Source organism: Rhamphochromis sp. 'chilingali', assembly GCF_963969265.1.
Source record: "Rhamphochromis sp. 'chilingali' genome assembly, chromosome: 8".
NCBI lineage: Eukaryota > Metazoa > Chordata > Actinopteri > Cichliformes > Cichlidae > Rhamphochromis > Rhamphochromis sp. 'chilingali'.
This window is the reverse complement of record NC_137935.1, coordinates 16,887,913-16,913,312: the sequence shown is the minus strand read 5'-3', so window position 1 is coordinate 16,913,312 and position 25,400 is coordinate 16,887,913. Positions and strand designations below refer to the sequence as shown.

At 41.0% G+C, this 25,400-nt stretch overlaps 1 protein-coding gene and 1 long non-coding RNA gene across 4 annotated transcripts in view; one reads left to right on the top strand and one right to left on the bottom strand.

Annotated features, from left to right (window-relative positions):
- Positions 1 to 22,160, bottom strand: part of sh2b2 (SH2B adaptor protein 2) — a 30,387-nt gene extending 8,227 nt beyond the window's left edge. Inside the window, exons 1-2 of one of the 2 annotated variants that reach the window (XM_080888234.1) lie at positions 21,445 to 22,160; positions 5,696 to 6,629 (exon numbers count right to left, since the gene is read on the bottom strand). In XM_080888234.1, coding sequence (XP_080744360.1) covers positions 5,696 to 6,598 — 903 coding nt within the window. In that variant the 5' untranslated portion in view covers positions 6,599 to 6,629; positions 21,445 to 22,160. Of the gene's footprint in view, positions 1 to 5,695; positions 6,630 to 18,576; positions 18,680 to 21,444 lie in introns of those variants that run through there. The other variant, XM_080888235.1, reaches the window with a different exon arrangement.
- LOC308400944 lies at positions 9,583 to 12,747 on the top strand. Of its 2 annotated transcripts, none has more exons than XR_013972450.1 (5): positions 9,583 to 9,925; positions 10,625 to 10,690; positions 11,041 to 11,196; positions 11,649 to 11,741; positions 12,031 to 12,747. It is a non-coding gene; the product is annotated as an uncharacterized lncRNA (long non-coding RNA). The 2 variants fall into 2 exon arrangements; XR_013972451.1 differs by lacking the exon at positions 9,583 to 9,925 and adding an exon at positions 9,932 to 10,081.
- Positions 22,161 to 25,400: the final 3,240 nt, after the last annotated feature.

The window sequence follows — 25,400 nt, the reverse complement described above, 5'->3', positions numbered from 1 at the left end:
CGGTGAATGTGTGCCGAGGTTGTGAGCCGTGAGCTGTTTCTGTGTGTGTTTCAGGAAAGGCGGAGTGGGAAGAGGCTGACTGACTGATGGTCAGTCAGAGGCTTTTATCAGCTGATCTGTCTGGAGAAAACACCGTCCTCATCTTGATCCACCTGTGCAGCTGGCTCTTGTCCCCGCCCACAATCCCTCTCTTTGGATCAGATGTCAAAAACCATTTCCTGTAATAAACTATTTCCTGTGCAATCTAAGTGGGCTCCGTCTGTCGAAAAGCCAACCAGTGCACATAGCAGTTTGTGCTTAAAACTCGAATAGTGTGTGGTTATTATCTGAGATAAGTGAGAAAAGTGACTTTGAAAAGGGGGCTTGGCTTCTTTCAAGGGCATAGAAGGCTCTGAGTTGGTATAATGACAGGACGTAAAACAGTTTGAAACAAGACGAATGCATGCATGCAACAGCTTTCCCTGACTGCTGTGTATATGTGCATTACTGTGTTTCTATATTAGTCACTTTCCTGAAAGTAAAGGCTCTGATAAATAAATATTTAGCATTTCACAATGAATAATGCATGAAATGAAAGCTGCAGTAGTGACCAAAAGTACACACATGTTTTTACTTATTTTCTGCCCGTACAAATACAGTTACAATGGTGGATGCTGATATTAAATAATGCAAAAGATTCAGAAAATGAGGTCAGCATATAACTAATCCCTTGTAGCCAATAGCTGAGGCTTCAAGTGATAGAAGATAAAACAGCTTGTTTCAGATAAACTGAGCAGCTTGTCCTAGTATAAAATAAACATGGACTGTTTTGAACTATGAATCATGCAAAGCTACTCTAGTGAAGTGCACCTCTCCTTCTCCTAACATACGAGGTTTTAAATAACCAGGCCCCATCTTTTATTGAAGGCCTCATAGTACCATAGCACCCCTATAGACCACTTTGCGTTCATACTGGTAGTTTTCTTGTGGTTTGTAGGATATTTAAAAGTAGAATGGGAGGCAGAGCCTTCAGCTTTCAGGCTCATCTTCTGTGGAACCAGCTTCCAGTTTGGATTCAGGAGACATTTACCCTCTCTATTTTTGAGATTAGGCTTAAAACATTCATTTTTGATAGAGCTTATAGTTAGGGCTGGATCACGTGTGCCTGAATCCTCCCTTAGTAACCCTGCAACAGGCCTAGGCTGCTGGGGGCTTCCCATGATGCACTGAGTGTTTCTTTGTCACTCACTTCTTTTCACTCTCTGTGTAATTGTACACCACTTTGCATTTCATCAATAGTTATTGTTAATTTTTGGCTCTCCTCTACAGTGTGTCTTTTGTCCCATCTTCCTCCCTGAGCCTGGTTTTGTCTGAGGTTTCTTCCTGTTAAAATGGACTTTTTCCTTCCCACTGTCACCAAGTGTTTGCTCACAGGGAGTCATCAGATCACTGTATTATTGTAGAGGCTTTACCTTACAATGTAAAACGCCTTGAGGCAACTGTGGCTGTGATTTGGTGCTATATAAATAAAACTGAATTCAACTTAACTGAATAAATAATGTGGAGCTAAAAATAAGCACAATAGTTCCACCTTTAAAGCTGGTCCTTAGGTTAACTGCCTCTGCTGCTACTCTTCCGCTTTAGTTTGTGCAGGTTAGTTTTGTGGTGCGAACCAGAGCGGGTTATCTCAGGCATTGCTGCTGTGTCATAATGCAGGCAGCGAAAGCGTGCTGCAGTGTGCCGTCTCTGCCACACAGAGCAGCCAGCAGATAGATGGACCTGACAGGGACGGAGCTGGAGTCAGAGCCAGGAGCGGGCAAGAGTGAGATTTTATGAGTCAGTTTATCTTTCATGCACTGTTGACTCTGCACTGTTATGACTTGTACTGCGCGAATACGATGGCAGTGATAAAGCAAGTCAGAGAGTTGCAGAGCAGGACCGTCGAAATGCATGTGTTTAATTAATGTGTCATCAAGGCTGTAACCGCCGCTCTGAAGTCTCAGGCTTGTTCACAGCTGATAATAATTTTCCCAGTTTGGATGTTAATAGAAGTTAACAGATGAAACTGCTTTAGAGCCGTCATTACGTTTTTTGTTCTTTTTGTAGTTCTTAGCAACTTGGCAGAGTTCGAGTGACTGACAAAACTATTTTGGTTCCCATTTTCAGTTGGTCACTGCTGACAGTTTGCCAAAGGCGCGGAAGCGATCGATATTTATTTTTTGCACATGAAAGGGAAACTTTGTGATCCCCTCACCTTATAGAAATCAATGTAAGAGCTTCCTCTCTCCCTCTCTTTCCCACAGTCTCAGCTTTTCTACTTTCATACCCCCCCACCCCCCGCACGTCTGCATCCCACCTGTCCTTACCCCTCTCCCCCATATTCCCACCAGCCATGATCAAAGGACAGTGGCAGATTTACACACAATCAGCTGCACAGCCTTGTGGCCTACTTAAGGTCAGGGGCAATGATCTGGAAATCCCATATAGACAAATGTGAAGGGTGTGTGCACACACGTGAGCGCGTGGTTTGAACTGTGTCGTTCTGCGTCAGCAGGGCTGGATCGCCCAACTAAATTTAAAACTAGAATTTAGGAAGTGCTACTACTACTGGTTATTTTTATTACTTCATCACTTTTTAAACATTTTCCTAATCTATAAATAGACTTGAGGAACTAGAAATGCACTAAGCTTGGAAAATTAAAACTGCTAAAGACAGAACTCGCAATACCAATAATGGCTGTGAAAAAAAACTAGTTTCTTTTTCCATACCATTATCTGTTTTTGTTTTTGTCAGCTGGGTATGTTGAGAACACTGAAAAACTTTAAAATATATGGAGATGAGGACAAATTACTAAAAATTAAGAGGAACTTAGCTGAAATCTTATTATAATAACATAAATCTCTGTTTGTTTGTTTGAGTCTTCGGCCGCCCTATCATGATCAGGGGTTGAGCAACCAAACGTGGCACACGGGTACAATCTTAGGTCCCGAAAGGTTCATATTTATACTGGATATACATGTTGCCTCGCAAACTTCTAGCAATGGGCTGAAAAGACTTATGTTTTGCATTTATGCAACTACAACATCTGAAAATAAAATAAAAGCTTCTTATAGTTTTCTTATTGTCTTCACATCAATAACGGCTCACGTATATACAGAACAACTGAATTATACATCCTAGCAACCACATAGCAACAGGCTAAAATGTCAGATTTTTAGCATCTAAACAACATCCAGCACTATGTCTGTGCTGGTTCTCAGTGATTCGGGTCAAACTAGTCTTTGTGAAGACACGTCCCCTCTTATCCAAGAGGCCTCTTCAGCTTTAAAACAACTGGAGTAGAGACCACCCCTTTGGAGGTGACCCACTACTGACCATGTGAGTCCTCACATGAACCAAAGGCCAGTGTCCATAGGTGAAACCTCTATGAGACACTACCCCGCCATCATGTGAGGCTATGACTCATGTGAGTCACCTGAGAGGGGGTTGAAATACGTCATTGTGTAAGAACTGAAAGAGCCTCTCGGATGAGAGGCCAAACATCTCCACAAACCAAAAAAAGTTCAGCTGCCTTCATTTTCAAGCTCTGACCACCCATATTTATTCATCTCTGACGGAGATTAACTATATCAGTTTGTCAAAAGCACGAACAGGCCAAAAGAAACACGCCAACAACAACAACAACAATCTGAGACACTTAAGATTATTGTTTTAGTTGACTGATAAGAAAAACATCTTTCAGGATTATTATTAGATTAAACAACAAAGAGCTGGTGTCCACTTCTCAAATTCTAAGGATTTCAGGTTTTGCACACTTTTTTACATTTGAAAGCCAAAAACAACTATCTGATTAATGCAATAATAATAAATAATAGCTGATCCATTTTCATCGTAATCATTTTTTCCTTAACTCTCCACCAGAGATGGGTCAAGAAACTTGATACCAGATCCAGCCAGACTAGCCCGTACACGACTACTGGTAAGTGCCTCGGCAGACGGTGCTGTTATGGGTTTTTATGCAACGTTAATTCATTTTGACATAGATAATGTTTTCAAATTCCTAACTGACCCAAATAATGACAAAGCTGCCGGTGTTAGGCGATTATATTTGACATTGCTGTGTGTTTACATTCGGTTCTCTGGTCATGGCTGACTGATCAAACATGTGAGCCACATGAAAACACAGCTCACTCCAGCGAATGACGCTGATAGGATGTGCCAAACTTAAAATGCAACCTCCTCAATTTATTATTAACTGAAAAGTCTGCAGTTAATAAGTTAGGGTTAGGGCATCATTATTAACCTTTTTTTTTAAATGCTACTAGAGTTTAGGCAAGCAGCAATCGCAGTGGAAAACAGTCAGCCTCTAAAGTCAAACACCTGCTCAGTGGTTAGATAAGGAAACCCAGACAGGGTTAGGCATGTTTATCACAAAAGATTTAAAACCTTTCATTCCAGCACAGTTTCACCTTTCCTCAGCTGTCCTATTTTGTCTATCATGGTTTTTAAAATGTCTAGAGCAGGGGTGTTAAACATAAGGCCTGGGGGCAAGAATTGGCCAGGCAAAGACTCCAATCTGGGCCATTGGATGTCTTTGGAATAACTGAAGGAGAGTGAAGATTTTGGACTTTTATTGTATTGTTGTATTTTCCTGGTTGTGTAGCTTTTCCTACTGATAATGAGCTCATCCATTGCCATTCATACACAACGTCAAAGTAATTAAGTAGTAGATAAACATTTAAATAAAAGAAAAGTTCCCATCTACTCTAGAAATGATAGTCTGGGCCATGAGCTACCAGAACTTTAACTCTGTAATTTTACACATTTAATTTTTTCCATCCATCCATTCGCGTCCGCTTATTCTTTTCAGGGTCGCGGGGGGCGCTGGAGCCTATCCCAGCTGTCATAGGGCGAGAGGCGGGGTACACCCTGGACAGGTCGCCAGTCTGTCGCAGGGCCAACACACAGGGACAGACAACAGCACTCACATTCACACCTAGTGGCAATTTGGATTAACCAATTAACCTATCCCCACAAGCTGCATGTCTTTGGACAGTGGGAAGAAGCCGGAGTACCCGGAGAGAACCCACGCAAACACGGGGAGAACAAATCAAAAATCAAATCAAATCACTTTTATTGTCACATCACATGTGCAGGCACACTGGCACAGCACATGCGAGTGAAATTCTTGTGTGCGAGCCCCACAAGCAACAGAGATGTGCAAACTCCACACAGAAAGACCCCGGCCTGATGGTGGAATTGAACTCAGGACCTTCTTGCTGTGTGGCAACAGTGCTAACCACTGTGCCAACCACTGTGCCACCGTGCTGCCCATTAAATTTTTTGTGCTGACAAATTTCTTTCATTTATGACAGCAGCAATTCTTTATCGTGAAGAAAAACTGAGATGTTCTATTGAAACTGCACTTCTTTGGCTTATATTATCTTAAATATTTTAAATGTTTAGTTAAACTTCGGACCTTTAACTGGTCCGGCCCACTGCCTGTAGGCTGTGACATAAAGTGAGTTTGACATCCCTGGTCTACAGGGAGCACCTGACCTCAGAGGCATGCTTACTTTGTACACCTTCATGCCTGCTAAGTATAAAGTTTAGACAATAAACATCACTGGTTAGCATGCCAATGTGTAATAAGAATGGGCTGCTGTTATGATAAGCACATTCCAAGTATTGATAAGAGTATCAGTGTTGATATACCTTGGGTGGTACATAGAACTCTAGCAGGAACCTCTCCCCTTCCTCCCTCTTTGCCTTCCTCAGCAGCAGGCGGCACTTCTGCCACTGTGCAGCACCCATACAGTTTGTGTCATCAGCCACCATGTATCTCAGTGCTCCCTCTCTCTGGATTTCCAGGAGCTCAGCCTTGTGGCCTTGGGAACCCCGTGGAAGCCGAAGCTTTTGGGACCACTTCTCCCCGCCCGCAGCCTCCCCTCCTCCTCCCCCATTAGCCTTCCTGGTCCCAGAGGGCGCATCGGGTTCAGGGGAAGCCCGTCTATGCCACATTTCCTTCACCCCATCCACCACACACAGGCTCATGTTCCTCAGGGAGAAGCCCTTCTTGAATCGAGCCTTTGGGTGACTGACTGAAACGTCCTCTGAACTGCGAGACTGTCCGAGAGCGGAGACCTTGTGGGTCGTCTGAGGGCCCCTGGAGGCAGTGGTGCCGCTGCCTCCCCCATTTATTCCTCCCCCTCCGCTGTCCATACTGTCCAGGGAATCACTCGAAGCCCCGGCGTCCTTGCGTCTCTGGTAAAGGTCGTGACCGTAGGACAGCGGGCAACCCTGGATCCCCAGGAAAGGAACGATGCTGTACTTTGTCGCTGTGTTGGAGCCGTCCTCTCCCGGAGAGGATGCTTGGTTTTCCCGGGCCTGGGTCAGCGCTGCAGAGAAGCACTCTAAGAAGTGTTGGGCAAAGTGCTGCGAGAAGCTGGCATCGGCGCCTGGCGAGTCATAGCAGGGGTTCTCCGACAGAAAGCGCTGGAACTTGTCAGCGAAGTCTGCAGCAGAGGCTCGAGCATGGAGCTCACAGAACTCTCGCCAGTCGGGCAGCGGGCACGAGGAGGAGAGCTCGGGGCTACCGGGCAAAACCGCTCCGTTCATCACTGGGCCATGCCAACCCACCGAGGAGAGGCTGAAGGGGAGGAAGAAGAGCACAGTTAGTGTGGAAACTATAAATGGACTGCGACATGAATTTATCCATCTCTTGGTCTTGGATGTCACACGCAACAGTTGTGGCACAGCCTGCATGTGTGATGGCACAAAGAAGAAGATGAGGCAGACTGCAAACCAGCTTGTTTGTCATTACAATATTTACATCTTAATCATATGAAAAATGAAGTGATTTTCAGTGAAATATTTACTAATAAAATATTACACATTTTTACTTTTTTTGCACTGTTAAGCAAAACAGCTTCTTCTATGATTTATGTACACAATGTTAACAGCATTATAGGATATGTGAAATCAGCCTATTTGTCATTTTTCTAACAGACAATTACATTTTTTAATAGTTTATTTATCGTAAGAAGATATTCAATCTAAAAGAAAAACCTCTTTAAAATATCAATCTATGAGGATATAAACGCCACCGCGTTTCTAAAAAGCCAGAGAATGACAGAAAGCGTGCCCCGAGTGTCCTCAGTTGCCGTTATAGCTCTGGCGCACAAACAGCCCCCCATTTCACTGTGTTGGGGCTTTATTCACTTTGACTTTGAGTCCAGATGTGTGACAGTCCAAGATTATGAGCAGTGCTGGCATGCCATGAAGGGCTGAAGTTGCCATGTGCGCAGATTCGATGTGACAGCGGATCGAAAGGAAATGATCCACAAAAGCTCGGTCTCTATCACTTCTGAGCCTCGCCAATTGATCATTTGTGACGCGCACTGAGCTAATCTGAACGATCTGGAAGTGTGTTCTGTCAGATCAGGTTAGCGCGGATTGCAAATTCAACACAAACCGATCCTCTTTACATCCTGTGTGTCTCACTCGTTGGCGCTTTTCTAAATAATGAGTATTTATGAGAGTTGCTCTGATCCACTCATCCTTGCATTCCTCTGCCCTCCAGCAGGTGTGCGTTTGCATGATTCACTCCTCAACCTACCCTCTCTGGCCCCAGCAATGCCAGAGCGCAGCACATCACTGCAAAAACTCTTCGCTGCACAGTCAGAGTCATACCATCTTTGTGTCAGTAGCAACATCCAACGACAGTTTTCACCTCCCTCCCCTTCTCACTCCCTCTCTCTGCTTCAGCGCGCGAGTGACTAACACAGCATTAGCAAAGAGTGCCAAACCATCAAAAACACGCTGGTTTGATTATTTCTGTAAAAGAACGCAGATAACAAAGAAGTTAACATGTGAGTGGGCAGGCCGGGCAACATACACAAAGGGACAGCTAACACTCCCCGCGCCGCGAAGGCTTATTCTCAGAGCTGCCGGGCTTCTCTTGGCAGTTGACTCACAGTAAGAGCTCAAATGTTTGCTTACTGAAATTGCACTCTTAAACCAAATCATGCATACATTTGCACTGCAGAGTTTCCTGGAATTTCTCTGGCAAGCAGCTTTGTTGTCATTTTCAAAAGCATCAGTGTGGGTTGTCTTTTCAGAAAGGATTAGCGCTCTCGCCGCTGGAATGAAGTCTGACACGCATGTTCAACTACAAGCCAGTCGCTTTCTTTCGTTTCTTCTCCCACAGATCTGAAACAAACTGTTTGCCAGATCACAGAGAGGATGTGATAAAGGGAGCTCACTAGCACATCTTAGATTCTAAGACCTGGTGTTAAAATTTTAGAGGAGTGCGGTGATGGTTAGAGACACTTGAAAGTAAAGGAACGGCTCAGATTAACAAGGGAAAAAATGAGAATGGTTAATGTTTTCCTTTAAACTGCAGCTATTCACAAATCTATGGGAATTTGGACTTATTTTACTCCTTTACTTCATTTAAGTGTGACGAAGCGGGTGGGTCAGGGGTCTCAGTTTAAACAGATGTACAAGTTATGGTTTATTTTAGTCACATCTTCTGGATGAACCTCTTTATACTCCTCACCAGTTACCCAGTTCTCATCTATGACCCACCAAAATAGTGTTTGTGGTGGCTCGGGATTTAGAGCAGGTCGTCAACTATTCAAAACATCAGTTTGATCCCCAGCTCGTGCATCTGTATACTGAAGTGTCCTTGAGACACTTCCTGAATGCATCCATGTTTCCCATGGATTGCATGTGTGCATGAGAGTGAAAAATGTGTCTTTGGATGCAGCTTACGTTGTAAGAAGCTTCTGGGTTTAAACCCATCTGACGACGATCATCAGGTTAACTGGTGATTGTAGTGACTGTCGGCGTAATCGTAAATGCAGAGGGTGTGCCAGCACGATTTAATGAATTCACTGAAACTTGATAAGTGGAAAAAAACTGTTTTTACTATAATACGTGTACTGATTTTCCTAAATCTTACCTCTGACATATATCTGCTATACAATATCATTTTTTTTAAAAAATGTTTTTAATAAATAGAATTACAATTGAAACCAAAGTAAAAGAAAACATTTTCAAACAATAAAAACTAAACTGAAACAAGAAAACCTGTCCTGGAAAAACTGTTAAAAAAATAAAGTTAAAATGAAATCCGAATTAAAAACTAATTAGAAAATACAAAACTATAATAAATCTGCTGAATTCAGTTGAACTAAGCATAAAGGAGTCTTCATGCATTGAGTCCACACAATTCACTCAGTTACAAATCGCAAATTAGCAACAGATTAATGTTAAATGTCCAAAGTTGCATCTATGCCTTTAAAGGGTTAAAAAGATAATCCATCAAGCTCCACAGGAATGCACTGCACTGTCCACTGGAGCAAAATGTAACATGTGTCACTGCAATTACCATACTTTACTTGAAACAAAGGAGGCCTAAAGACGTTTTTAAGTTTTGATCGCTTGGGATAAACATGCAAACTCCACCTATAAAGACTCCAGCTGGACAATGGATTTGAACACAGGACCTACTGGCTGTGAGGCGACTGTACCACCAATACTGAATAGTGAAGAAAAATGAAAGAGAGGCACCGAAATACATCCTACACTCAAAAAAATGAATGAGGTGGATTGTTCAGTGTATATTAATTATTTATTTTCATTTTACTTAAAATATATGTTTTTGTTAAGTTAACATATGTTTTTCTAATCAAGTCTACGTAATTGTGTCTATTATTCAACGTACATAATACTAATGTGTTACTTGATCGCATAACATTTAAGTTAAGTCAATTAGGATCGATATACCTTGTATATCCACAAGGTGGCAGTAATGCAAAAACAGTTGTAATGAAACCGCGCAGAACAAGAAGGTTTCACGGCTTGTGCCTGCTCATGCGCAAGACTTCAAATTTAACTGAAAAAGGCTGTTTTGGCGCCAAGCTGCTGTTTCTTTGAGAGGTAAGACCACTTTTTTCTTTGACTATGTTGTGTAGTATCTATATGTCCAGCATGGTTATATTTTGCGTTTGTCTTACAAGACATGTTATATCGTTTGCGTGTGCTTGTTTTACATTAGTTTTACTGGGTCCTGGACATGCTTATTTTGTGGACTGTGTAAGAAACATTTTTATTGTTTTTTGTTTTATTAAGGGATTAGCTACAGGGGTTCATGGGGTTATTCTTTCAAGGGGTTATTTTTCCATTTGCTTTCTTGGGATTCCTTTTCTGTAATCCGAGAGTCGGAAATATCGAATAGGATAGCAAGGATAGCATAAAGTGACATTTAAAATCCAAAAAGTCAAGGGCGAAAGCCACTGTGACACCATTGTTCTGCTCTATCAGTAATCTGTATTATGTAAAAATGGTCTGTAAATACAGCATGTTTCCTAGCGGAGTTATACATATCAATGTAGTTATAAATTACAGTTTGTGAAAGTACACACTTAATTTTTTTAATAAAATTATTCAAGACATATGAGTGGACAGACAATGGAGGTCGACAGACCTGGTGATAATTGCTTCTATAGAAAGTTAGCACATGGCAGTGTCAATCTCTTGCTTTTCTTCTGAGTAGTATTTTATTTAGTTGTAATTCAAACAATAATTTGCTTCTTGAAATTAAGTAATGAATTTCTTGTTTTACTTTATAAATCTCAGATCCTGCCTTTACCTGCTCCCTCCTATACTGATGTGGTGTATGTGGTATTGCTGAGCTTGTATGTGGTATGTGAACTGTTATACTTTTAAAAACAAAACTGTTTTATAAGTTAAGTTTTCTTTTGTGACCCATCCCATGCCCCTGTTATTTCTTCTCCACATCTGAACCATGGTAAAGGTTGCAGTTCAAGGGCCTGAGGCATGAAATTCTTTTCAGATCAGCTGTGATCAATATTTTTTGGAACTTGATAAATAACAATAAAAGCTGTAATGGCTCCATTAGCATTTTGTGTAAATGTTTGTGTTAAAATTATAGCTTTAATGAGGTCTTACTACATTAGTTTTAGTTTGTATATGTGTACATATAGTATGTATATTTACAGTACAGTATGTTGTGTTTGTTGACATATTTTCAGGTGGAAGCAGAATATGTGAGGATTACTACTGCTGCACATGTTCCAAGGCTTTTTACACAACTTGACCAATACACTGACCAGCTCATAAAAGTCTTCAAGAAAAAAGGAGGCGTTGCAGGGAAGAAAATTAGACAAACTTTGGCCCCAGCCACACAGGTGCGTTATTCTGTTGGTAGCAAAATATTATGGCTAATAAGATCATTTTCAAATTTAAACAGCTAGTGTATGGTAGCTGCACAGTGCACTTACATTTATATTAAGCAAGACAAAGTTTGGTACTCAAAACGTTGGAAAATTTAAATTACCTAAACATATGTAAAATCTGATCCCTTGATTTAGGTTAAACCAGAAGTGAATGTTTTTATGTTATGTTTTGAATGCAAAAAAGATGATGTATTAGTTTGTCTTTACCTCCATTATGGACATATATAATGTGGTGGAAACCCTGCCCAACAGGTTAACTATTCATGTCCATGTGATGATTAGTTGGTCTTGTGTACATGTCTATCTGTGCAGTGGATATGTCATTCATTTTGCGTATAATGTGAGTTTCTGTCATCCTAAAGTATATCTGTTTTCTCTTCCTGTATCTCTGCCACTCTCTACAGAAGGAAAGTATTGAAAAGGGGAGGGAGTGTGTCCTCAGGGCACTACCTTTTTACCTGAATGAAGACCCAAGCATCCTCTTCAAAGAATAATTGGTTGGTAATTTTAGTTTAGTTTTTTATCTGTATTAAACCAAATTTTGAATAACTAATGTTGTTGCATGTTGTTGTTGTTGTAATTTGCATGGAACCTGTTTAAATGTTTTGGGAAATCTTCTTGTATACCCAAACTATTTATATTTATCGTTGAATCTGTAGTCTGAAATAGTGGCACACTGGGGTGCATGTTCCTAATATTGTGTTTACGTCATTAAAGGGTAGCTTTGGCCCTTTTTCTTTCTTTTTTTAAAACTGGATGCCATTTTTCTATGTTTTTGTGTCTAAGCTACAGCTGTTCAGAGGGAGCTGGAACAAATTACCCTTGCTATCTTTACCATCGAAAGAGCTGATGCCAGCACTCCTCCAGCCGATGTGGGTATAACCATCTAGTGTGTCCTGCATGACCTGGAAGACCTGGCCTCTGCATGTGCACTCTTAATGGGTGGGATATATGCACTGAATCTCAGTTAACCTCAAGACTGAAAGCTTTCTTTGAAGTACTTCAGAAGCTCTTCCTTCATCTGTATGTCAGCATACTCTTGACCAAGGTACAGTTGCTCAAGAATACACTGAATGAATAAGCCAACCTTTAATTTGGATGATGAATGTTCTGTCAGATGGACAGAAGTTTTTCGGAGGCTGAATGGGAATAAAATGGTAATTTGTAAATGACAGATAACGGGAAAATTACATTTAAGAGAAATTTAGAACATTTTGAAAAGTTTGTAAACTACTACAATTTGAGAGATTTTACTGTTGTGGGGGGCTAGTAAGAGACAATCAAAAGTATTGAGATTTAAAGGATTTAATTGAGAGATGATACTGCACCAGAAATGTTGAAGGGTGGTGTGTATATTAGCGTTCAAGGCATATTGTTATGAGGTGGAAATATGTTCATATTCAGTTTGTGTTACATTGTGTGCATTGTAAAGGTAATTGCAATACATACTAAAAATAAGGGTAAGTTAGGAGGTTGATCTGATATCCTCGTGTTGGTGTTGTTCCCAGATCATCATACTAAATGTTGTTCCAGGATCAACATTGCAAGTGACCAATCAGAATGTTGTGACGTCATACTTTTGCGACTTCGGGAAAAACCGGCGTAAAACAAAAAACTGTACTTAAGCTGCGTGAAACCGCCTCTGTCCGCCGATCAACTGACCCTAACCCTAACCGTAACCCTTTAATAAACAGTAAGCAGAATTGATATTGTCCTTGCAACATTGGAATTTCATAAATGCACGAATGGCTTGGCGCGCAAAAGAATAACGTCACAACAATGTGACAACATTTTCATGATGGTCTGGGAACAACACCAACACGAGGATATCAGATCATCCAAGTTGGGAATGCAGGATGAATGTATATTTTGTGGACTTTTAAAGACGAACAATTGTTTCCATGTTAAAATGTTTACATCTGAAGTTTTTTGCCCAAACACTGGTAAAATAAATGTTGACAGTGGCGAGTGTTAAATGGTTACTGCTGTGCTGTTGCAAAAAAACTGAACGCTGACAAGCTGTTTTATTGTTAGACCATAATGTTGGCATGTTTTGTTAAAGTTTTATTTGGGATGGTGATGTAATTTTCTTTGATTGCTAATATCAGTGGACTATTTATTATTATTATTATGATTATTATTATTATTATTGTTGTTGTTGTTGTTGTTGTTGTTGTTGTTGTTGTTGTTACATAAATTTTTTTTAAATTGTGGCTGTTGAGGTGGACACTTCACTTTGCATTGTTAAAGGAAAGCACTTCATTGGCATTGTGTTACTGGACTGACCCTAAGCAATCATTGCAAATAGCAACTTTGCTATCCATTTTAGACACTAAAAGAAAAAAACACTCACAGACCTTACTAGCATCACATGTGCATAACTCAAGTGTCATCTTATCAATGTGTTATGTGATCTTCAATGCGTTTTTTTTTTCTCTCTTCTATTTCTGGTAGATACAGACATTTAATTTAAAGTCTTGATGTTGCATCTGTCTACATACTGTTAATTACTAACCCTAATGAGCTGTTGTGTTTTATTTTGGACTGGGTTTACACAAATGCTCACTGAATGTGTTGGCAATAAAAGAAATTTTAAAAAATAAGTTGGATGTACTTAATTCATTTGTGTGGAACCTGTTGACAAAATAGATTTATGTAAAACTAATTAATAAAGCACAAGGTGGCTGAAAATATAATATTTGAATTAATCTAACTTAAATTTAACATTTTACTGCCACAAATAAGAAATGTGTTGAAGTAACTAATCTAAACTATCTAACCTGAAAATATATCATCTTTGTTCATACAACATAACTTGATTTAGTTAGTCTTAAATATGTCTTGTTAATCTTAAGTAGTTTTTTTAAATTAGATGAACTAAAGATTTTTGCTTTAAACTAACATAATTCAATTTCGTGGAACCTGTTGACAAAATAATTTTAATTAAAGTCAACGTTTCATTTTTTTGAGTGTAAGAGGTATCAGACAGACACAGTGGTCATTTTGTGACTCTGTTCAGTTTCACAAACCAAAGAAAAATCATTTGTGAACCTAAAAATGTAAACTGCATGTTGCTGACTGGAAAGGTCAAAGAATAGAAATCAGCCAGTCAAATTCGGATGGAAGGTAAAAATATTATGACTAGCAAATTAAGACAAAGTGCATCATTGATTTCAGGTAGGACAGAACGTGTTAGGCATCCACAGAACAGTATAGCTTCTGGAAAGAGTGACAATGGACCTGAACCCAAATCCATTCATTTACCAATTATTACAATTAACTCTTATTAAATATTATAAAGACCATTCAAGCCTAGATTTATTAGAAAGTATACAGGGTGATTTTCATAACTCAACAGTACAAGGTTTGCTTTTATAATGCCTTATAACTGATTATAAAGCATTAGTAAATGTCTTATTATCCCCAATGTTAAAACTTATTAGGAGAAAGTTGCTAAACGTTTAAAAGTAAAAAGCTAAATTCTCTTTCCACTCATTCATGAACTTCATTCACGAATCTATCACTTCATTCATCTAAACATCCATTCATTCTTTCTTTCACGGCACACAAGATTTAACCCAGTGTTGTAATAATTATCTCCCTCGCCTTGTGTGTGTGTGTGTGTGTGTGTGTCTGCTTGTGTGTGTGTTGCTGTTGCTGTTGCCAAGGCAAGAAAGTCAATATCCATTCAGCTATTTAAAAACCTGCACTGGGCCCACTTTCCACTCATTCAGCAGAAAAACAACAACACATTGTGAGGTGCGATTCTCACACTCCTGCCCTTCTGTAAAGATGAGGATGCGCCTCTCTCAAGGATACTGAAATGACTACACGCACATACACACACTAACACTGACACACTCAGTCATCGAGTCAGCATGAAACTCAAGCCATGAGACGCTGGAGGAAGTGGACGGCATTATGGTTTTCTGAGGCTCAGCAAACTGAGACTGACTACATACTGGAAAGACACACGAGGATCTAAAGTTTAAATGATGGCAGAAACAGCCAAAGCAGAGTGATGGGGGGAGGTGATGCAGTGCGGATGAGAGAGGTGTGTGGTGGAAATAGTTGAGCTCTTTACTTGAAGTACTGACCAGAAATGTGTTTTGGGAACACATTTTTTCACTTTACATTTGACCTGAAGCGGAGGGAAAGGTTCAACTCTTTTTCCTAACGTTTGTTTGACAGATGTACTTCAGACAGTTTAAGTTTCATAAACCTAACAACACATTAAGATTAAACTGATATCTTTAAGTGAATATGTTGTGCTCTGGCCAATATATTCACTCATGGCTTGAGTTTCATGCTGACTTGATGACTGAGTGAGTTAGTGTTAGGGGGAAGCATATATCTACAACTGCGTTAGCCTGTCTTTATGTGCTGCAGGAGAGGATATCTACAGACAGGAGTAGTGCTGTGATGGCTCTGCCCAAACTCACTGACAAGAAAGGTACTAAGAGGAGTCAGGTATGGAAATACCTCGTGGACACCTGGCACTGTCTTTGTGGAAGCAGTTATTTTTCTATGGGCTAAAATGTTTGTATCAGCTAATGCTACATAAAAGCTTAAGCTAACGTAATGTAGCATTAAGTAGGCTACTCAGCAACCATGCTAACATTTTACCCTGTGTCCTTTGAGCAAAATATAAAGTCAACATTTTAATGATATAGAATGCCACTGATTTAAAACCACTTTTTAATAAAGGAGGTCATCTATAAGTACACAGAAAACTTAGGCATGGAAAATCCTGTCATACTACTTGTATTGTCACAGACCTGCTACATTTCTGTTATTGTGACTTCCTGTGTTTTCTCCACTTGAAAAAAGCAAACACTATGTTGTGTTGCTGGTGATGCAAAAATTTATCTACTTTGCTAAGGCACAAAAAAAGAAAGTAGTATTGAAGTAGAAAAACAGCAAAAGTCAAAAGCAAACGTTTTGGAGTTTTTTTGTTTGCTTTTTTTCAAACGTTTCTAAAAAGTCTCATTTTTATCAAGCTCTTTGTAATATGGTTACAAAAAGTGAAAAGTTCATGATAAACTACACCTATGAATGGCTTTTTTAAAATTACCATTGTTTGAGAATTCGGGCATAAAACGGCCTTCGCGTGTTGATCTGGGATGTGTGTGAGGAACATATTCAGCATTTTAGCTGCTAAATATTCCACTGCTGACAGCAGCGAGTCACCTGTTTCTGCTTCTAATTACAAAGGAGCAATTTATAGGTTTATCACAACAAGCAAACTTTTCCTTTAACTCTACTTTAACTCAAAGGCCGTTAAATTTACTGTGGAGTATTTTTCTGTTGTTGTATAGGTACATTTGATAAAGTAAAGAACCTGAATACTTTTTCCACCACTTGAAGGGGGCATGTGTTTGCTCCACAGGCCAGCTGCTAAAACAATCAGTGATGTGTGGAGGTGGAGGAGACAAGGGGAGCGTAAAGAAAGGGAGACAAACTGCAGGATGGGGGGAGCAGGGGCACCCTGTAGTTTCTCACATTGCCGCGACTCCCCTCAGATTTTTTTTCAGCTCCAATGATTTGGAAGCAAAAGAAATAAAACAGACTTAAGGGGAGTCGTGGGGAATCTAAAAATGTTTACCTCCATCCTCCAGGCCTCGAAAGGCCCTTTTCCTTCCTGTTACTTGTCCCTATCGGTTGTAAAAATCTACCACTCCTGTGCACCCACCACCTCCTCCTGCTGGTGCGTTCCCCCAGGGGAGGGGGCAGATATCTCTGTCAGGTGGTCGGGAGCTCTGTCTGTAACTGTAAACTGACTCTGGGGGAGACTGCAGAGAGATTACTGTGCAGGGAGAAGTGATTGGCTATAGCCTGCAAAACACATCATACAAAATCCATTCACTTCATGTACCTTGTAGAGCTCTCACAGGACTGAACTGAGCAGAGGTAGGAATTACACATGCCTGATTAATACTGTGGTGTTTTGGGTAGTAATATAGAGCTACTGAGGAAATGATACTTTAGCTAAGCGGACCGGATGCACATGGATTTTTATTTATGTAGCCATGTCTACTTCTGTGCACTTTCAGGGATAAACACTGCACTTGCCTTTTAACAGACTTATATGCCCTATATGCTGCAAGCAGCTGCGTGCCAGGAGCACAGTCTCTGCGATTGTCTGATGAGGATGATTGGTGATGTTGTGCTCCCACTCCAGGGAGTTTGAGCCCAGACATGTTTTCTAAGATTAGCCTGCTATACAGGACAGCACACAGCTAGCAGCACACTCAGTACAGTGATGTACACATACAACATCTTCAGCGCTCTCTGAATTAATTAACAATGTGTTCTTATATAAGATGGAAATATGGCAGCGCTTTGAAATGGACAAACGATATACTGTTTATGTGTTTATGCTCTGTGTGTGCATTTGCACACAGATTTGTGCGCACCATTCATACATGCCAAAGCTAAACAAACTCAGTGGACACTTTATTAGGTATGGATTGATACTACTGGGTTGGATCCAACAAGCTGTTGGAAACATTCCTTGATGATTTTAGTCCATGTGGGCGTGATAGCATCACAAAGTTCCTGCATGTCCATGATGTCAATCTCCCGTTCCACCACATCCCAAAAGTAGATTGGATGGAGATCTGGTGACTGTGGAGGCCATTTGATTGTGTTTAAGACACCAGCTTGAGTTGATTGCCCTTTGTGACATGTGCATGACCTGTAGACAACAGAGCATGAGTACACTGTGGTCATATAGGGATGGACATGGGCAGCAACGATGCAAAGGTAGCCTCTGGTTTAGACCAGATTCTGACCCTACCTCACAAATATGGCTGCAGAAATCGAAATCTAGACCAGGCAACGTTTATCCAATCTCCACCAGAACCAAAGCGTTGCCTATTGTCTGGTTTTGCCCGTGTGAAGTAACTATAACAGCACAGCACTACTATAAAAGTATAGAGTTGAAATAGATCCCCTCCCATTAATGAGTTAAAACTTAAGAAACAAAACAAGAAAAACACATTAAAACAGTTAAAACAACCAACCAATTCTGGATAAAGTTAGTCAGTCAGTACTAATACCTGAAACCATTTTAAGACCATTCAAAGTTGTACTGCAACATACCTGCACATCAGCTGCCAAACACATTAATGTTAAATATTGGAGTTGCTCCATATAGTGCCTTTAAATAAAGAGATGAATCAAAATGCTTCATGCAAAATTAAGATTTCCCTTTGCAGCAGAAACATGCTGCAGAATAAACAGGATAGCTCTTTTGTTTTGATACTTCACGCTAAAGGAGGACCGAAGCAGACACAGGAGGAAAGTCACGCTGACAAAAAACTGACTCACCTACAGAAGACACAATACGGATTATTACAGCAGTCTTCCAGGTGTGTGTAGGAGTAAAGATAGCAAAAGAGAAAGAAGGGTACTATGCACTCCAGGTTTGCCACTACAGACGAAGAAAGGATGATGGGAGTGGAAGGAAAACCAGAAGAGATGTAGAAAAAAAAAAAAAAGAGTGAAATCCCAGGAGAGAGAAACTCGAGATAGAGAGGTATGATAGGGAAGGGGATTAGACGCTGCAGCGAGAGAAAGAGCAGAAATAGAGGTCAGCAGTGATAGACCCCGACCTTCGACTACTTTTAGATCTGTTCACTTCAGAGGAGCTGGTCAGTGACCTTTAACCCAAGCGGTGATAACCTCATTTCTCCCCAAAGCTCCTGAATGCCTGGAAGAGTTTCTGTCCTGTAACACAGGACCACCGCAGAGAGCGTCTATGTTCACTGGACGGGTGATGGCGCACGCAGACAGACGTTATGAAAGCTATACAGCCCTGATCCAGACACTGATATGCCTGAGCTGTCTGTGCGAGCCTGTGTATGTGCGCGCAGCGGCAGACAGATACAACAATGATAAGAAGCCAGTGGTGATGGAGATCGAGCATTCCTGAGGACCAAATCACCAAACTGTGACTGCACACAAATAAACTGAGTCGGCTCACCTGTGGGAGTTTTTTTCCCAGACGCTACTAATGATGTAGGTACGGCCTCATTGCTCAGATATTAAACACATAAATTAGCGTGTCCTCTGCAGGCAGACTTTCCTCTCTCTCTCTCTCGCTCTCTCACATGCTTCCTCTGGCAAGCGGTGACAATGTAAATGTTGAGTGAGCTCAAGCATCCATATGGCAGCCAGTGATAAAGGACGAAGTGTGTGGGAGATGCACATTGCACCACTGACTTCCATTTCCTGTCTCTCACCCACCAGGTCTAACTAATTTCACAGATGACCACAGGCCTCTCACAAAGAAGCACACAGAAGGAGGAATACTGTACAACCTGTGTGAGCGTCGAGTCTTTCAGCTGCTGGACTAGATGGGCTTTTAATTTGTGGTGAAGCTGATGCAGAAAACAGCACGATGATAGTGCCGACAGAGGTTGGAGACAGCCGCTTACACAGATCTATGTAACATTACTTTGTGGTTAACTTCAGCCGTGGATTTGTCCCTGTAGTTTTCTTATGAAGTCATCGTATTTCATCTTTTCAGTCTCACACGCCTTAAATGATGTAAAGTAAAACGTGAGCAAATCTGAATCTGAATATTTAGATCTGCACAGAAATCTAATTTTCATTACTGATCAATCTGTTGGTTATTTTTATAATTCGTGTGCCTGTGTGGGTTTCCTCCAGGGGCTCCAGTTTCCTCCCACAGTCCACAGCCATGCATGTTAGGTTAGCTGTAGATATGAATGTGAGCGTAGTCGCCACCGGTGCTCTTTAATGGACTCGCACTCAGTCCTGTTTACCCCACCCCTCCCTGTGCCAAAGTAACCCACCACCCTGACGCTGTTTCAGTTACACAAGAAATATTTTTTATGTTTATCTAACTGATTGAATATCATATAATAAATAGCTAAGCTTAATAGGCATGTCGGTACATGTCAAAGTTTGAGTAATGGTATCCTCAAGTCTTTTTTAACCACATAGAATATTACAAAGGTTTCTCCTAGAATCTGAGCTACTTTCTGCACAGCCATGTCTACAGTTTACAGGTCATGGTCCAAAAAGGAGAAAATATCCAATGAGCACCAGTTCTTTGGGTGAAAAGTGCTTTACTGATGTCAGAGGTCAGAGAAGAATGGCCAGACTGCGTTGAGCTGATAGGAAGGCAACAGTAACCATAGTTACCCCCAACATATGCAGAAGAGCATAATGATGTGGGGATTTAAAATCCTAGTTAAACATCACAAAACAAAAACAGCACCGCCAGTGCAATATTAGAGAATTTAGTTAGAAAATACGGGAATAATATGCTGTTTTCCTTTTATTACTTCAATAGAAAACCATAACCTAGAGACAGAGACGCAGTTCAGCCTCGGAGGAGTGTTAGCAGAATGGTACAATGATGTAAACATAACAAATACGAGCAGGCCCGCATCCTGGTCCAATCTGACTGATAAGGCTTCATATTGACTGATTGTCTCACATAACCAATAAAAAGACACATAAGAGAAAGTCAATAGTAGGCCTATAACAGGCCCACTGCAGGCCCGGGGAGCCTATTTAAAGCCGACAGTGAATCGCTGTGCAGGCTGCGCACTGGACTTCATGAATGGGAATCGGCAGCAGCCTCCTGCTGAATGGCTGACAGACACAGGTCCAAACGCGGGCGATGAATGGGAGTCCGCGTGTAGAGTCACGAGCTGGTACACTGATTCTGGATCCTCGCGAGCGGAACCGGACTGTACATCATACCAGATCACATCAGGCCCCCCGAGCCCTCCTGTGAGCCACCACACCGACTCCCCCAAGTCTATTAAACAGATTATCGGAAAAGCCCCCCTTCTTACACCGCGACCCCCCTCAAAACCAGGAAGCCTCACACACAACCCCCCCCCCCCCCCAAACAAGCCGCTATCATCATCAAAAGACCGCACTCGCTCTCTGCCTGGCTCTGAGCGCAGGTTTAAGCTGCGGGGATGAAGCGGGTTTAACACCCAAACAGAGCAGCGTCTTCTCCGCCTCAGCACCTGGAGGTGTGCTGCTGCTGCTGCTGTCCTCGACAAATCACGATGCTGACTCCTTTCTGCTGTCAGCACGAGCACACGAGAAAGGCTCTGCAGAAATGTCTAACCCTGCGCGTCAGGATGGTCCAGACGCGCTAAATAAGAAATAAAACGCAGCGACGGCTTCTGCGGTGCCATCAGCTCTCACCTCAATACAGGAGTGCTGTCATGACGCTGGTGTGTCTGAGGCGATCCCGGTGAGGTTGTTCACTTTTCGGGATCAAACATGGTCATTCCCCGGGCTCGGCTGCTGTCTTTACGCGAGCTCACAGCCGGTCAGCTCTACCTCCATCTCCGCTCGACGCACTATGCTGCTCCTGCTGAACGCCTGGCTCCGCTCTCCACAGACCACCATCAACCAGGGAGAGTCACAAAAGCTGCTACTTCCGCTTACTGCTTTCAGAATAGAGCTAAAAGTTTAAGGGGAAGGAATGAGTTGCCTGTAAAAAGCTTGATTATATATGTTCACAGACACGCCAAAAGTAGCTGTGTCTGGGTGGAAATTGGAGGACGAGGACATTTTTTCCTAAGATATTAACATGATGTGTGACGTGCCAGTTGTTCTCCAGCTCCTTATTGTGAATTATGGAAACCTGAACAAGCTTGGTCAATCTGACAGAACAATGGGATCATGTGGTTTTGTTGATTTTCTTAGTGGTACTTTTATAATCATATTCTGGAAAACACTATGAAATACAGACTAAAGTTAGATGAATGTATTGTAACACAGCTATGATTTAGGCGAATTATATATACCACAAACTTGTCATTTCAAACCAAAGAATCTTGATTTATTATGTATGAATTACCCAAATTTATACTAGAAAACAGGAAGAATTTCTTATATAAATAATATTAAACTAAACTAAGGTGGTACTTGGTTACTATGAGTCCTTTTTTAGAAAGCAATGAGCGTTCAGGAACATAAAAAAGGAAGTATACCACAGATTCCCTAAATTACATAATAACTAATAATAAAAATACATTTTATAAACCTCTGTAGCAAAACAGAAAAGTGTCTTCCAAATAATTTCAGTTAAGTTCAATCTCATTTATATCGCACCACATTACAACAACAGTCAGCTCAAGTGGGTTCATTCTGTAAGGTAAAGGCCCTACAGAGAAAACCCCCCTCCCACAAAAGCAAGACTTTGGCAACAGTGGGAAGTAAAAGAAACTCCCTTTTAACAGGAAGAAAAATCTAATTCACTTAGGAGTGAAAGGTTGAGGGTGAGTGGAAGAAGACAGGACAAAAGTCACACTAGAAGAGAGGAATAGATTAATAATGAGTAATGAATAAAGTCAGTGATGATGATACTCTGCAGTGTTTCTACTTGTTGGTCTAGTAGAAAACGAGCTTCTAGCTGTTTTTATCATTAGTTTTATGATCAATCAGGATTTCTATCAATATAAGAGAAAATTTTCCAGGGAAGTAACAAAAGTGGGGCCGTTTATAGTTTTGCTTTTAATGCAACTTTCAGATCACACAATGCTGATTTCTGTATATTAAACACATGTGTTCTTCATTGGGTGATCACAAACTGACTGAAGCCTGGTTTCTATGAGTTATAGTGCACTGCGCTTGCCGTTATCTGAACATGGAAATACAGAACTGAAAATACATGCTGTGCAGTTAAACTGCTTGGTTCCTTAAAATCATTTTTAAAGATAACTCACTCTTTGTTCAGATTTAGCATCCACAGAAAACACACACACACTTTCGTTGCAAATTTTTGAATCACTTTCAGCATTATCACGAGGGTCTTTTATTTTGAAGGCGCATTAAAATGCTGTCATTTTCTGTGTGTCTTCGGTTGAATTGACCGCATCTTCCTGCACTGGGGGGCTATGTGTGCGTGTGTGTTACACTGATCTATTTAACACTGCCCTTAAAGGAGCCACACCCTTTTATTGTTGCCACTGACACAATGCTGGATGCCCTGTTTATCTGTGCGTGCTATTTAAAGAATAAGTACGTGGAAAAATACATTTATTAGTTTGAAAAACAGGATATTTGATCCATTCTTCAGAGCGTGCACAGACACAGGGGCATATAAACAAATCAGCTGACCACAGACCCAGATTCACAGGAGTGGAGGACAGTGTGGGCGTCTTAAAGGAGTCCCACCTCTTCCTCGTGTTGCCCTTTAAACCAGAAACCCCAAAACAGCACTGGAGCAGCTCACCAGGGGTTCCAGGACAGCGTGTCAAACATCTAATTTTACTCTTCTGTTTGCTTTGTGTTGTCAGAGCTGATGATTAAACTGATACTGAATACTTTTATCACGAGTTCACATCAGCATGAAAGCAAATGAGGTCTGTAATGTGAACATCTAACACGATAATCAGGGATCCAAAACATAATGAAGGAAGGAAAGCTAGGATCTGATGTGCCACAAATTAACACCTTCAATCCAAAACAATTAAATCTGTCCATAAAAATATGAAAACATGTTCATAGTTTCGTAACTCTCTTCCTCCTGCTCCTCCCCAGGAAGAACTATAATCCAGAGTACATCCTATGTGGGGTTAGGGATTAGGCTCATACTTCAGGGAAGTGACAGAAAACCACAGACAAAATGGGAAATGACATTTCCCTCTGTGCATGTAACAGAAGTATTTTCAGAGGATCTTTTCTTCCATCACTTGGCTGAAGAAAGCAAACAGGTCATGTCCGCAACATCTGAAATAAAAACCTTGGGTGATGGGGGTTTAGTTTTTCTTTAAGGGGGGTTTGTCTTCGAGGATAATATCTTTTCCAGTTGGTAAAGCTCTTTGAGCTGCGTTTCAAACATGCAAGGTTAAACAAATAAAGTCAGTTTGTCCTTTATTACATAAATGTTGTTTGGGCCAAATTAGGCTTTTCACGTGGCTCTGTGATGTTTCCGTCCCAGTGGTGGGGGCACACAGAGTTTAGCTTCATGATAATCCTCCCTGAGAGGATTGAGTCTGGTGGGGGGGTTAAGGACTAAAATAATGGCCTGGTCAGGCCACAGACAGGTGGTAGTGGGAGTGGATGAGCTGATTTGAAAGGTCAGTATTTAATCTGAGTGTTTCCTCTACACCTGCTTTAAGTCAGAGCAGTGACAATGTGATCTTGTTTTTTGAACTCTTTTCTCAGCTATTAAGCAGCTCTAAGTGATCTGTGTAATGATTCGCAGTATAGACAAATGATGAAAGAAAAGCATGGTGATTTAAAATGGCTTCAACGGTTTACAAGTCTTTGTAAAGTACTAATACCAGCCCAGAGACTTGGTGTCTGAGGAATATGGTCCCAAGAAATCATGAATTTAGATGTTTTGTGTCACTGTCTCAATAGAGACTACACAGAATTACCTTAACACCTGGTTCTTAGTTCTTATGACTTCACATTTGGAAAACTTTGGCTTTTATTTCACTATAAAAATGTCTTATCAGCTTATATGTTATGTCTTTTTATTTAATACAGTATGAAGTAAGCTACTTTGAGCTGCTCCTTTATTTCCCGAGGGGTTGCCACAGTAGATCGATCTGCACGTTTGGTTTGGCACAGATTTTTTTGCCCTTCCATCTATCTGGGCTTGGGACCAGCAGTACATTAGCTCGTAAGCCCCTGAGGCTGGGTTTGTCTCTCCTGCTCGGCTTTGAAATAAGGATCCTTTGCATGTAAAGCAATTTTTACAAAATATTTTCTTAAATCCCTTAAATATTCCATGGCATGTTGAAGGATTCATGTACATTAATGCGATAAATATCCAAATTGTCAGAAGACCGAAAGGTTGGTACTAAAACTGGACTCAGGGGCAGGAACCCAGAACAGAGACAGGATGTTTCACAATGTTTATTAGTTAAATTTGAAAGCGTGACAAGGACAAAAGGCAACAAAAACACAGAATTTAACGTTGCGAGGCCTAGTTAACGTGGCTAGGTGGATATGGCCTGTATTTATATAGCGCTTTACTAGTCCCTAAGGACCCCAAAGCGCTTTACATATCCAGTCATCCACCCATTCACTCACACATATGGATCTACAGAGGGGGAACTGGGCCAGAGATGCAGAGTGGAAGGAGGCAGTTAAGCAGACATACTAAGGAGAGAGGACATCGGAGTTAGGGAGGTAGTGGA